Here is a 14,987-nt window from a genome sequence, read left to right as displayed (position 1 = left end):
GCATGCAACAGTTCAAATCGAAACGGCGCCATATTGGCAGGCAGAAGCCGGCAGCTGGACTATTTGTTATTGTCAGAAAACTCAATCAGACAGGAAATATGGTAGATTCCTGTTGTGCCCCAGGATGCAGAACAGACACGGACGACATAAGGAATGAGCCATCTACAGGATTCCCCAAGATCCGGAGCGCCGCAAACGTTGGATCATTGTAATAAAACGCACTAGTGACCGGGCTAAAATGAAGCTGTGGGATCCCGAGAGTAAAGGTTTTCGCTTATGCAGCGACCACTTCATATCAGGTACTTAAACCAACGTTTCCTCAACTGTGTATGGTATTTATTTTAAATGGTTTTATTACAATTCTTAGTGGGCTTCCTAAACTTATTTTGGCGTGGCTTTTTCTGTCTTATTACTCATAGCAGCAAGTAAACATCACATAAAACGTTGCCTCGTGAGTTCTGCGTGCTGCCGTTTACGTGTTTTATGAACACAGCAATTAACCGGCTAAGCTGTGTTTAATTTTTAAGCAATGGTTGATCATTTGTCAGATCACACATAAAAAGCACTTTGGATTGCTATTTTCTGTCTCACCGAGACAGATCTCAGACAGATCCTGAGACGCTCCTGCCTGACATATTTATTTTATTCACGGAAAAAAATCAAACTAGTGATTTCTCTTGGCGTTCAGTTTATACATTCAAACAGCACAGCACTCTATTTAAACTACTTACATGTAAATCTGTTATTTGTCCATCCATCCATTTTCATCCGTGTATCCGGAGTCGGGTTGCGGGGGCAGTAGCGTCGAGATGCCCTGACTTCCCTCTCCCCAGCCACTTGGGCCAGCTCCTCCGGGGGAATCCCAAGGGGTTCCCCGGCCAGGTCCAGTAAGAAGCCCGCTCCGACAGCTTCTGGCATCGGAGCGGGCAGTAGCGTTGAGAGTCCCAGACCTCTCCCCAGCTCCTCCGGCCGGGGGAATCCCAAGGGGTTCCCCGGCCAGGTCCGGTAAGAAGTCCGCTCCGACAGCTTCTGGTGTTTTTAAAAAGTATCCCAGGGGCACGGTAAGGGTCGGAGATGTTTAGTCTATTTAATTTCTGACTATATAAAACGATTTCTTCGGTTTTAAAGTGTGAAGTAAACTCCGACGAAGTAAAGTCCAAGCGCATCCCGTTCACGTTCATGGTTACATCCGTGTTTGTTTACCTTTTTTCCTGCCAAAATGGCGTCTACTAACTGAGAGTCACGTGGGGTCCGGAGCTCTATACTAGAGACAGCTGCAAATGTAAAGCACACCTTTAAGAAGAGATCTTTTAGCCAACAGTGATGAGATGAGTCACACTAAACTTTGCTGTTGCCGCTTAACATTGTTGAGGAAAACAACAGCTCTGTTGCATCTCTGCAGACTCTAGTCGTTAGTGAAGTTGTGTTTTTGCAGAAGCTGAAACTTGCTTACATTCATGCTGACATATTCTGAGCTAACGGGGAAGGTACAACTATCTGTAAAAGTTTAGTTTAACCCGCACAAACATAAGTAGCTATACACCTTACCTGGTCTGCCCACCCATTCACCTAACCAGTACCAGGTTGGAACCTGGCGTCCATATTTGGTCGGTATTGATGGAACACCGCAGGAGTCCATCTGGAGCAGCTGGTGTGGTTCTGCAGACCGGGGAGGAACCAGTTTCTCTTTTCAGACCATTTCCTCTAAACCCAGTGGCTGTGTGTGAAAATCCCAGTAGATCCGCCGTTTTTGGCACCAACAGCATCACACGTTCAAGCCCCTTAAATCTTCTTTCTTCATTTAGTTAGAACCTCAGCAGTTAGACTCAGAGCTATTGAAATCTACAGGAATGCTGTCCTCTGTGGAAAGTTTTCAACGTCGTCGTTTCAAACACAGATGTGGTTCACGAGCTTCCTGGAAAAACTCATTTAGTAAAGACTAGTTCTGAAAACAAGACGACCTTGTTTATTTCCAAGGCCAAAGTAAAGAATCTTCATGCTTCATCCTGATTTCATCCAAAATGATTCAGAGGAGATTTTTCTGCCAAATGAAAAAGCCTGAGCGGAGCTAACTAAGAACAAATTAGCTTTCAGTGTTTGTCTCGTCGTCTGTAACAGATGTTCTAAAGAAAAACATGATGCACTTTGACTTTAGTGCAGAAAGTCAGCTGTTGTTCGCTCCACTTCTGGATGAATAACGAAATCTTCATCGTGAGCAGAGAACAATACTTAATGAGCTCCTTTAGACCGCTTGATTTAGAACAGTTCCAACACAATGCATGAAGTGTTTGATATAATTAAAATTCAGATAATGTTTGAATATTAATAAACTTTGTTGTTTTCTGACGACGTCCTTTATGTGCCTCATAAGTGGAACGATGGCTTCCCTGAATATTAACACTCTCTGGCACCCTGTGCCCGGTCTGGAATCTGTTCAAGAGCATTTAAACCTCATCACAACTGTAGCCCTCAGGACTGAACGAGCTCAAACACACACACACACACACACACACACACACACACACACACACACACACACACACACACCGTCTTCCACCAGACATTCATTTAATCGCCCCTTCTAGCATTGTCTGCCATTTATGATACAATGTGCCATTATTATTTATACTAATGGCAGCATTTGCACACACACACACACACACACACACACACACACACACACACACACACACACACACACACACACACACACTAAATATGATAAATTATGCTGTTTTATTCCAATTTTAATGCTAAGTTGTCGAGTTTCCTCGCGTTATACTGAAATCTTGGCGTTTTGGCTCATGTTTGGGTTAATGTGAGATAATTAGGATGTGGAGGTATTTTATTCTGAGGAGAACCTGGTAATTACCTCATTATTGCACTCATCGTACCGTATTACAGTCATGGTTCATTAAACTTGAAATGAAAATTCAGTTTAATGCTTCTGATTGACCGTTTAAAGGCTGTATTTATTCACCAATCAGCTGTGTGGCGTAGTTCAGAGGTCGTGACATCAGAATCGGTTATTTTATTGTAATTAGCTGGACTTTTCAGCCCAGTAATGAATACAGGAAACATTTAATTTGAAAATAGTTAAAATTTTCGGGGCTTTTTCCTTATTTTTTCCCCCCGTTTTTAAAAAAAAATATTCTTTCCCATTTTTTCTGCTGATTATAAAATGTTCTTTTCCTCTTTTCCACCCAGGCGAGCTGCTCCGTCAGCTGAGTTTTCCGTGGACAGGACACACCACCTCATGTCCTTCCTCACCATGCTCGGACCCAGCCCGGACTGGAACGTGGGGCTGTCAGGGGAAGACCTCTGCACCAAGGACTGTGGCTGGGTCCAGAGGCTTGTGACAGACCTGATACCATGGGACGCAGGCACAGACAGCGGTGTCACATACGAGGTATGGCATCCTCATTCACACAAACACCTCATGCCCAATTATAGGCGATCATGTTTTCTTAGTAGCTGAATTTCTCATGAGCCACACCCCGACTGGAGGCATCAGCGGCGTGGAACGACAGCGGATTGGTTTACTCGCGGGCTTCGCTGCGCGCCAATCCACACCGAGAGTCTCAGCCGCTGAGCGGCTTCTCCGCCATCCTACTGAGATGGTTTATGCCATCCGCCAATAAACTACAAAAGAAAGAAATCACGTTTGATATCGCTGTTTGATGCCATCTCATGTTGTTCCTCTCCACTGCCAGGATTAAAGGAACAGTGTGTATTTTCCCTGGCGATAGGGGGCAGTACACATCAAATCACTGCAAGCAAGCATTATTTTTGTGTTCAAGGAAGCCCTTACCAATGGATGACCAGTAGGGTCAAAAATCCCCGGGAGCAGAACCTTCAGCAAAATAACAACAACATCAGATTCCTTTCATCACTGGCAGTGAGTGAATCAGTTACTCAGTTACTGCATTTTGTCCTCACGGGCTCCCGTAGAAGGAAACATGGCATCCAATATGGCGTCGCCCAGAGACGTAGACCCGCTCTCATGTATTTTAGAACAGATTTCTAGGGTTACAGTTTATGTTATGGAACTGCCAATATAAAAAAAAAAAACTGGGCATCTTTTTACTCATTTACCACATTTTGATGGATACTTCCAGAGATCAATGGTTAAAAACTACATATTGTCACTTTAAAGCCATGAAAAACACACCGCTGCACTTCTAGAGAGAAACTGGTAGTACATAAAGCCATGAGGTCACAACTACGGATGTAAAACATAGATATGAAATCGCATCGCAGCAATAGTCTTTTATTTAGGAAATTACCAGACATTTTACACTGAAGCAGTGTGTCATTTCCTGTCTAGCCCTACTGCGGAAATATATGTGTCCCAGAAGTGGCTGGCGGCAAAAATAGAACCCAGTCCCATCTTTAGTGGTGCGGTGCGCTGAGTCTGGGACGCACCCAAAACGTTCTGCAGCCGGTTTGGATCAACCTCGTAGACTGTTAAGGATTCTGTTTGTAGCAGCGCCTTTCCGCACCGAGATGCCTCCAACATGAAAGCAAATGTTTAGATAGGATGATCACCGGAGCTAACCAAACCTTAGCGACCCTAACTGGCTGTAACAGTTGTACCATTTCTCAACTCATACATCTGAAAGATTTGAATATCCATCCATCCATTTTCATCCGCTTATCCGGAGTCGGGTTGTGGGGCAGCAGCCTAAGGCGAGAGGCCCAGACTTCCCTCTCCCCAGCCACTTGGGCCAGCTCCTCCGGGGAATCCCAAGGCGTTCCCTGGCCAGGTGAGAGACATAGTCCCTCCACCGTGTCCTGGGTCTACCTTTAGGCCTCCTCCCGGTTGGACGTGCCCGGAAAACCTCACCAGGGAGGCGTCCAGGAGGCATCCTGACCAGATGCCCAAGCCACCTCAACTGGCTCCTCTCGATGTGGAGGAGCAGCGGGTCTACTCTGAGCCCCTCCCGAATGACAGAGCTTCTCACCCTATCTCTAAGGGAGAAACCAGCCACTCTGCAGAGAAAACTCATTTCGGCCGCTTGTATCCGCGATCTCGTTCTTTCGGTCACTACCCAAAGCTCGTGACCATAGGTGAGGGTAGGATCGTAGTTCGACCGGTAAATCGAGAGCTTCGCCTTCTGACTCAGCTCTCTCTTCACCACGACAGACCGGTACAACACCCGCATCACTGCAGATTCAATAAAATTTGAATATTAGTTTAAAAAAAAAGTCACTGAAAAAGTGAAAGTGGTATTATACAGCTCCATCACACGTACTGTAGAGTGAATTAATTCAAGCTTTTATTTCTCGTATTTTGATGATTTTTGTTTACAGGTAAGAGAGTTTTAAATTTGGCGTCTCAGAAAGTTAAAATACGCAAAATCTATAAAAAACACTTTTGAAATGGAGATGCAGGCTTCTGAAAACTATATTTTCATAGATTTCTCAACATTCTCTATTTGTTTTTATTTAATTCCATGTTTGTTTTCATAGTTTTTATGGTGCACTTTGAATTTTTATCTTCTTCATCTTCTTTTACCTTTTATTCCACTTGTTTCCCGATAAAGACGTGGATGAGAGAGTCTGGGATGGAAGACAGACACTACTAATATGGTTAAATAGTTCAAGATTCCCTTAAACTCTCTCCTACATCTTGTGGAAAGTCTTCAGTAGAAGCTTCTGTAGCAGCAAGAGGCGGACCAACTCCATCCTAAACTCTACAGATTAAAACAGGGATTATTTTATTTTATTTTATTTCCAGCTGATAAATATTAGTTCAGCTTGAATCGCCTCCTGCTGGCTGGTCAGAATTCCTGTTAAAGGCCATTTTCCCTCTCATTCAACAACTGAACAACAGGGTCTTTATCAGACCACCACATAGCAGAACTCTCCTCCTCCACTTTGCTGTTACCGTGGCGATCTTTTTTTAGTTTCTCTAACCTTGGTCAGAAAGGCGCTCATCCATATTCACCCCCTGTTTGGGGGCTGGAGTCATTTATTTATAGTTTACTGGTTCATGAATAAGCAAGGAGCTCTTCCTGCTGACAAGAAACGGCGAATACTTTTCAAACCTTCTCACATGAATGGTTGTGAGTCAGGTTAAGTTGGTTTGGAACAAAGGAGCGCTTGATTTTAACCTTTGATACATTAGAAATACTTCCTTTCTTAACATCAGCACTCACTACTGTTTTTCTCGATTTGGAAAATGGGTATTTGAAATTTAAAGATGATTAAGGAAGCCATTTTCTACAGATGAATGTGTTTTGTGGCAAATGACTCAAAACCAAACCCCTTTTGATGCTTGAAACCATTTTTATTGTTTACTGCTCTGAATTACTGTCACTGAATTGTTCCCCGAAGAGAAACGATGTTTTTCTCTGTATGGAAATAACTGTTTTATAGTCACTCATCCCCTTTATGCGGCTTGTGCCACAGAACAGCTCGCTTCTCCTTCACTTGGCTGAAGTTGAAAGCTGTCGCCCTCAGTTTCAGGTGTGTTTGAATCACAACATGAAACAGATGTTTTCCTCTGAGACACTTCTCTGAGATTTGAACAATCTAAGGAGGAAAAAAATCTCTTTCAGATCATGCTCCGTTAGTCTCCCATCACATCAATTGTGAACGAGCAGGCTTTAATTTTACTTCAATTCAATTTTATTTATATAGCGCCAAATCATCTCAAGGCACTTCACATAATAAACATTCCAATTCAGGTCAGTTCATTAAGCCAATCAGAGAAAATATTCCTATATAAGGAACCCAGCAAATTGCATCAAGTCACTGACTAGTGTCAGTGTCTTTACAGCAATCCTCATACTAAGCAAGCATATAGCGACAGTGGAGAGGACAACTCCCTTTCAACAGGAAGAAACCTCCAGAGAATCCTGGCTCAGTATAAGCAGCCATCCTCCAAGACTAAAGGTTGGTTAATGCTTGACGCGTCCGCGAGGTCCGCACGGCTCCGCGCGGAAAAGTTGCGTCATTTTAACAACCACGCCCCTCCACCGCGCCTCCGCACGGCCCAGGATTTCCGCAACGCGCACCTCGGAAAATTTCTAACCACGCGGACGGACGGACGCGGAAAAACATGGCGGACCGGCAAGAACTAGTGTGGCAGAGGTTCGTAAATACAGACATTTGTATGATTCAGCTCTCAAAGATCACCGTGATCAACATGTTGTTAATAATTCTTGGAGAGAAATAGCTCGCACTGTCGGAAAAGACCAGGACGCTGTTAAAAATGCTGGAATGCCATGTTGTAAACAGTCATTTCTACTTCTACTATGGTGTAGTGTTGGATGCTTGCCGTAGAGCTCCATGCTGCCCCCTACAGTTTGGGAGAATATTGGCTCACCGCAGAGACGAGCCGCACGAACCATAAACACTGCGAGTTGTGAAGCGCGTTCCATCCGCGAGCCGCATCACCGCGCGGAAAGTGAATGCGTCAAGCATAAACCAAGCTTCACTGGGGATCACACACACACACACACACACACACACACACACCAAGCAATGTGGCTATGGTTACACCGTGATTGCTTAGTAAATATTCTATTTGGTGAGAGATAAACTTTATTGTATTTATACTAGTGAATCTATAATTAAACGGGTAAACTAGCAGTAGCACATCCAACGTCAAAGAAAGCAAAAAGTTATTATCAGGAGAGGGAGAATGTTTAAGTGGTTAGCAGCAGTGTGCTAGACAATGGCCCCCTCCATGAGGCCACCACAGCTCAGCAGAACATCATTGTAGCTTCTTCTGGGGAGAAAACACTTAGAGAGAAAATAAAGTTTATAGCTGAAATAACAGGAAATAATACAGTTAAAGAGCAGATTGTAGAAGAAAGCAGTAGAGTGTGAAAAGTGGTCAGTGTATCTTCCAGCAGGCTAAGCCTATAGCAGCATAACTACAGAGATAACTCTGGATAACCTAGCCTTTTAGATGGAGGCATGTTGGAGACAGGGCAAGGCAGAGCCGTCTTTACCGACTGTACACTCCACCTCCCTCTACTCCTCCTCTTGTCCAGATCTAGGCTAACATCAGATTTTAACCATAGGCCCTATCAAATAAAAATGTTTTAAGCCTAGTCTTAAAAGTAGACAAAGTGTCTGCCTCACGGACTGAAGCTGGGAGCTGGTTCCACAGGAGAGGAGCCTGATAACTAAAAGATCTGCCTCCCATCCTAAGTTTAGATATTCTTGGAACCACCAGTAGACCTGCAGTCTGAGAGTGAAGTGCTCGGTTAGGAACATATGGAACAATCAGGTCACTGATGTATGATGGAGCTTGATTATTAAGAGCTTTATATGTGAGAAGGAGGATCTTAAAATCTATTCTGAATTTAACAGGTAGCCAATGTAGGGAAGCTAAGACAGGAGAGATATGATCTCTTTTTAATTCTCATCAGAACTCTAGCTGCAGCATTTTGGACAAGCTGAAGACTTTTAACTGCATTCAGTGGACTTCCTGAGAGTAATGAATTACATTAATCCAGTCTTAAGTAGATTAAAGTACAGCTTCACTCAAAACCTATAAGTCCTGTTCTTTTTTTAGTGTGATTGGTAACTGAGAGCTGCATGTGCATGCTGAATGTGAAAATTGTCTTCTACTCCTTACCTGGCAAGCCATCCCATACATAAAGAAAATTCCCATCCCTCCCTCCGCGGGTGGTCTCCTCCTTCCAAGCTCAGGTCCTCTACCAGAGGCCTGGGAGCTTGAGGTTCTGCTGTATCTTCGCTTTTCCTAGAGCTGCACTTTTCTGGACTGAGATGTCTGATGTTTTTCCTGGGATCTACTTCAGCCACTCCTCCAGTCTGGGAGTTACTGCCCCGAGTGCAACGATGACCACGGGTACCACCGATGTCTTCATTCTCCAGGCTTTCTCAAGTTCTTCTCTGAGGCGCTGATACTTCTCTAGTTTCTCGTGTTCCTTTCTTCTGATGTTGCATCACCTGCTATTGCCACATCAACCACAACAGCTGTCCTCTGTTGTTTGTCCACCCGCACAATGTCTGGTTGGTTCTCCATCACCATTTAGTCAGTCTGGATCAGGAAGTCCCACAGGAGCTCTCTCGTTCTCTGCCACCTTAGGGGATGTTTGCCACTTTGACCTTGGAGCTTCAAGTCCATACTCTACACAGATGTTCCTGTACACGATGCCAGCTACTAGGTTGTGGCGTTCCATGTCTGCTTTCCCTGTCAGCATCAGTTATGGTGGGTTGTCTCGGAGGCCTCTAGCCTACACCTTGGGTCTTGTCTGGTGTGGTAGATTTTGACCTCTGTTGCTCTGATGTTCAGGGCCCGTTCCTGTGCAGCCATGACATATACACATACTGTAACGTCCAAAAGGGTCGATTTTCACCTATATATTGACCAACATAATAACCTTTCATTTACAGAAATAAATCCACTTTCTGTTTGGCCTTCTAAACCCAGAAGGTTCTGTTCAGCGCGTGTTTACATACAGGAGACAGAACATCCAGACAAACATTCTCTGCCAAGGTCCAACACCCTCTGCATGAATGCCAGTTAATCATTGTTTACACTCATACACATTGCAATAAGATACATATTAAGGTTAAAAACATTTTTGTATCTGAGGAGGGCGTGGCTTTCTGAGGGATACTGGTAAATACTCAGAAACCTGTGAAATTCTGATTGGCCAAACTTGGCCAGAACATGGTAGTTTAATAAAACAAGAATTACTTCCCGATTAATTCAGTTTCTCACTGACTCCCGATTCGGCCAAATCGGGAAAGAAGTCACTTTTGAAACAAACTCCTTTGACCTCCTGTCAAAGCCTCTCTGCAACGCTGCCACTGATACAGGCCGTCTCCAAGTTTAGGTCCTCCACCACCTCCCTTACCCATGGTGTCCCACAAGGTTCTGTGCTCGTGCATCAGCTCTTCCTCCTCTATTTGCTTTCCTCTTCAGCACATCCTGAGCTCCTTCAAAGGAATCTCCTACCATCTTTATGCAGATGACATCCAACTGTACATCTCCTTTAAGCCCCATGAGATGTCTAAGCTGCAGCTGTTACACACCTGCTTAGACTCTATCAAAACCTGGATGGTGGGAGCTTTCTTCAGCTGAATGAAGATAAGACTGAGATCCTCATCTGTGCACCAGACAAGCTCGTTCCCAAAGTCAGAGACTCTCTTGGTCAGCTTGCTTCTCACACCAAACCTTCTGTCAGGAATCTTGGCGTGACCTTTGACCCAGCTCTCACCCTGGATTCTCATGTCAGTTCTCTTGTTCGCTCTTCCTTCTTCCATCTCAGGAACGTTGCTAAGCTGAGTCCCATTCTGTCCCGCTCTGAACTTGAGACAGTTCTCCACACCTTCATCTCCTCACGCTTAGACTACTGTAACTCTCTTTTCACGTGTCTGAGCAGAACCTCCCTGAACCGTCTACAGGTGGTTCAGAACGCCTGTGCTCGGCTTCTGACCAAGTCCTCCAAACACACCCACATCACCCCGCTTCTCCTCCAGCTTCACTGGCTGCCAGTCAACTTCAGGGTTCATTTCAAGATCGTGGTTCTGGTCTATAGGGCCTTACATGGACAAGCACCATCTTACATTGGTGATCTTCTTAGTCCCTACACCCCCAGCAGGTCCCTGAGGTCCAGTGACCAAAGCCTACTGGTTGTGCAGCACCAGGCTAAAGGTCAAAGGTGACAGATCATCTGCTGCTGTGGCCCCCAGACTCTGGACCTCTCTCCCCCTGAGCCTGAGATCAGTGGACTCAGTGGTCTCCTTTAAAAAGCAGCTGAAGACTCACTTGTTCAAGCTGGCTTTTGTATGACCTTCTTCACCTCTCTCTCTTTATTCTGCTCTCCCCACCTATTCCACCTTCCTCAGGATCCACTGATTTCCCTCTTTCCTGTTCACTCTCTCTCTTTCTTAACCTTTCCCCATCAAAGAGCCATTATTACCCATTTCCCACAGTAAAGAAAACACTGGGAGCTGCAGCAGCCGCAGCGTTGTGGGCGGGGCCTACCCTCTGACAGCAGAGCTGCTTTAACCGATCACAACAGGTGGCAGCAACCAATACCAGTCGCTCATGTACCTCAAAGTTATCTTTCAACAGAAGATAATTACTAAAACAGTTTGTATAAAATTGATCTTAAAGTTGAAGCCCGTCTGTGCTACAATATTTTGATTTTTTTCACCCTGCTAGTGGTTTTATTAGTTGAGCAGGTGATGCTTTTTGAGGCGTCACACATAACTGTTCAGAATACAAATCCAGGCTCTGTCTCTTTGGACTGTTGTAATTCAACTTTGTACTGAACTAAACTTTGCATTAAACATTGTTGAAAAGGTAAGAAAAGGTAATTAGTTTTTTTCCTCGTTTCCACTGACAGAGATAACGGCGCAGTGTGCGTGGCTCTGGTGTTCATCAGGTTTAATGTTTCTGTTTGCAACAGTCTTCACTAGAAGGTAAAACGGTTAAATGACGGGGTTCGCACTGACCGGATGTTTCCCGTATTTATTTTGACGGAGAAATCTCAAGCCTGCAGATGCGCTGACATTTTAACGCACATCGTGGAGGTAACTACATCAATCAGGAAAAGATTCCCATCAGAACATCTGAGATGGACACTGAGCTCAGCGCAGCTCGCTGTCAGCGCGCGCGTAAGGTGGACAGCGAACTGAAGATAGATCGGGGGCTTGGAGTGCATCACAGAACCAGAACCATGTAGGATGATTCTGTGTTTTCTAAACCCGGTCTCTCAGAGACTTGTCACTTATGCCAGTAGAAAAGCAGCGGTGCCGACCAAAGTAGTCCTGGAATGCTTCCAGGTCATGACAGGTTATCACTGGCGTCTCTGAGACCCTGAAGGGGTCGTGAGGTTCAGCTTTTATTCTGAAGGAACCGTTGTGGTCAGGTGTAACGTGCAACAGATTTTATCCAGCTTGTCGAGGTTCTTTTGGCTGAAGAGGAAGTCCGGATGGCCGGTCCGAGACTTCTCTAGAACACTAAAGAAAAGGTGGCGTGGGATAGTTTTTATAATTGTCATAATTTGGTTTACTGGCGAATCAGAATTTGACATGCAAAAGAGGGTTTATACAAACACCACAGAAAACCACGCCTAGCCAGAAACGAAGGTTCTGATTGGATCAGACAAAAGGAAATGTGTCATGTGACTTTAGCATTACGTGTCATCTGTGTCTAGTGCAAATGTCCAGGATTATAATAACTTGTAAAATACTACTGATCACAGGATTATAATATCAAGTAATAACATTGTCTTTTCACAGATTGATTGAACATTGGGCTCACATTATTATTGGTAATTAACAAAGTTGTTTGATTATGTGTTTATCAAAAGAGAGTTCTCCGTCTTCGTCTTGAGCTGTAACAGAGGTGAAGCAGTTCAAATGAGCAGAGTGCATGAAAGACCTTGGCCACTATCTCATGTAGATTAGGCTGTCAGAGACTTGATGTCTCCGCTCGAGCAGACGCAGCAGATGCCCTTAGGTCATAAACAGGACATTCTTGATGCTACACATGCAAACATTTGTGTATTTTATTTTCTTTGGGTGCAATTTAAACGCTGAGCGCTAGTTGGCAGCAGTGTGCATTGGGTTTAATCAAAGGTAAATATACAATAGCATATAACAGGGTTTGGAAACCAGTGCAGAAGCTCTCGTCGGAAATTCTTGCCTGCTTTGCGGCGCTTCGCTGACATGATCCTGCTGTTTTCTTCCCCGGCTCCTTTGGCTATCTTCTACGTCCTGAAATGGGATCGCTTCACCTTGTGATTTTTCTTTACTTACTTATCCTGTCCTCTATGTTACGCTTTTTAGAGGAATGTTAGTTTTTGTTTCAGTCACAATTTGTTCCAGTTTTTTTAGTGTTTGAAAACACCTAAAAAAAAGTTTGACAGGCGTAAAATAACAGTCTGGCTCCAACAAGCTGCTGGCTGAAAGACTGGACCTTCAGGGGAAAGACGGTGCATTTCTCAGGTCCCGAGTTAATGACTTTAAAGACTTTTAATCTTTTGCAGTTTTTATAACCATCACTTTTGCTCACATTGCGTGTCGTCTCGGTCTGGTAGAGGTACTGGACAGAAAAGGAGACCCGCAAAAGCAGCCAAAGTCCAACTAAACATTTAGCAATTGCGTTAAAAAGCCCTGATGGAGTACTGATCTGGAAGACTTCAAAATTTCAAGAAAGTCCGGTTGTTTGAAAGCAAACTGAGATATTCTGATTGGGTTTTGTTTGTATTCAAACCGGAACGTGAGAGTCTGTGAGCTGCTTGTGATCTGAAGCTAAACCGTCTGACTGATGGACCTGAACGGAGGATGAAATATCACACACGTCTTTTTTAATTACATTAAGATCGACGAGTTCATGAGTTGTTTGTAATGATTGTATGATAATTAGACCTAATGAAGTGTGTCGTTCTGCTGAAATAAAGCTCTAAATAAAGCTTTCGACCTTTAACAGAAATTAGCGTCTGAAGTGTGTCCGACGCAGATCGTTTTAGGTGGTCGGCAGCACCGATGAAAAAGGGATCGGTGCTGAGGCGGAGAAAGAGAAAGTAACTGTGCAGAACTTAACCTTGGATCAGCTGGACGCCTCAGTCAGGAAGTTGTTTTTATTCTCTTTCAGTCACCGAACAAGCCCACCATCCCTCAGGAGAAAATCCGACCCCTGACCAGTCTAGACCACCCTCAGAGTCCGTTCTACGATCCAGAAGGGGGCGCCATTCTGCCTGTAGCTCGTGTAGTGGTGGAACGTATTGCTAGAAAGGTATGGTGTTAGTAATAAGACATAATTAGAAAGATCTTTTAACGTAGATTAATGTGGAAAGATGATGAACAACCTCAGTTTTGAGAAGCGGCCATCTCTTTTCTGTCCCAGTGTTTGACCCCAGATTTCCATCTGTGCAGGGAGAGCAGTGCAACGTGGTTCCTGACACCATCGACGACATCGTAGCTGACATTGGACAGGAGGAGAAGGAGAAAGGTGAACACCACAATGACACCACCCACTTTATGGGCCATTCCCATCTGTACCGGGTCGGCCCGGGCCGGGTAGCGTCGGTTGTTTACATATCTGGGTGGCCTGGTATTTGTCCGGGCCAACCAAGGCTCATTCTCAGCCCTCTTCTCGAGGGGGTCTGCTTCAGGCCGACCAGGGCCAACACACCCACTGCTGACAGCCCATTCACACCTTCCATTAGAGCAAGCCTCTGATTGGTGGGTAGAATCAGCCCACATGGGCTTAAGACAAGGATGTGTGGAATCAACCGGGCCGACTGGGGCTACCCGGCCCGGGCCGACCCGGTACAGATGGGAATGGCCCATTAGTGTCCAATCCTGGCCGCAGAGGCCTCCTGTCCAGCATGTTTTAGTTGTTTTCCTGCTCAGACACGCCTGATTCAAATGGTTGAATCACCTGCTCAGCTCTGCAGAAGCCTGATTTTCAACGTGGCATGAAATAAAAACATTAGCTTTTACTTTTGTGGGACGGGGATGGAGGAAAAGTCCTTTCCTTCATGTGTGTGAGAATCATCGCTCAGGTGTGGGGCTGGAAAATCCCAAAATCTCACGGTGAAAGTTCTTGACTTTGATTCTGTTTTAGGTTTAAGAACCTTTTCTGTGGTGGAATCCCTTAAACCCGTAAAACGGAGAATGTATTTAGCTACTTCTGTCCTTCAGCTTTTCCAAAGGCGTCCTTTATTCAGTCTCGCGTCCGACGACGGGAAGCGTGAGCCGGCGTCTCATCTCACCGAGCATTGACGCATTCAGTCAGTTACCAGGAAGAGACGAATGTTAAAACGTAATCTCACACCTGGCTTGTTGGGTTGGCTTTTTCTAATGAAACCTGATTTTAGTCTCTCTGGAAGCACGCCGGCGCTCTGGAATAGCTGATTTTCTGCCTGTTTCCCCGCTGAGCGGCTCACCGTGAGCAGCCCGTGCCTGGCGCTGATCTGCTGTGCACCTGGAGCTTTGTGCCGACGTTTACTTGAAGCAGGTTTGGTGCAGGATTTTGCACA

The 14,987-nt window shown here is 44.9% G+C and overlaps 1 protein-coding gene across 1 annotated transcript in view; it reads left to right on the top strand.

Moving 5' to 3' along the window:
- spon1b (spondin 1b) overlaps window positions 1-14,987 on the top strand; it is a 123,505-nt gene that overhangs the window by 85,345 nt on the left and 23,173 nt on the right. Inside the window, exons 8-10 of the mRNA XM_015965240.3 lie at window positions 3,208-3,409; window positions 13,598-13,738; window positions 13,879-13,954. Coding sequence (XP_015820726.3) covers window positions 3,208-3,409; window positions 13,598-13,738; window positions 13,879-13,954 — 419 coding nt within the window. The remainder of the gene's footprint in view (window positions 1-3,207; window positions 3,410-13,597; window positions 13,739-13,878; window positions 13,955-14,987) is intronic.

Source organism: Nothobranchius furzeri, chromosome 4 (genome assembly GCF_043380555.1).
Source record: "Nothobranchius furzeri strain GRZ-AD chromosome 4, NfurGRZ-RIMD1, whole genome shotgun sequence".
NCBI classification, from domain to species: domain Eukaryota; kingdom Metazoa; phylum Chordata; class Actinopteri; order Cyprinodontiformes; family Nothobranchiidae; genus Nothobranchius; species Nothobranchius furzeri.
This window is presented reverse-complemented; position numbering and strand designations above follow the sequence as displayed.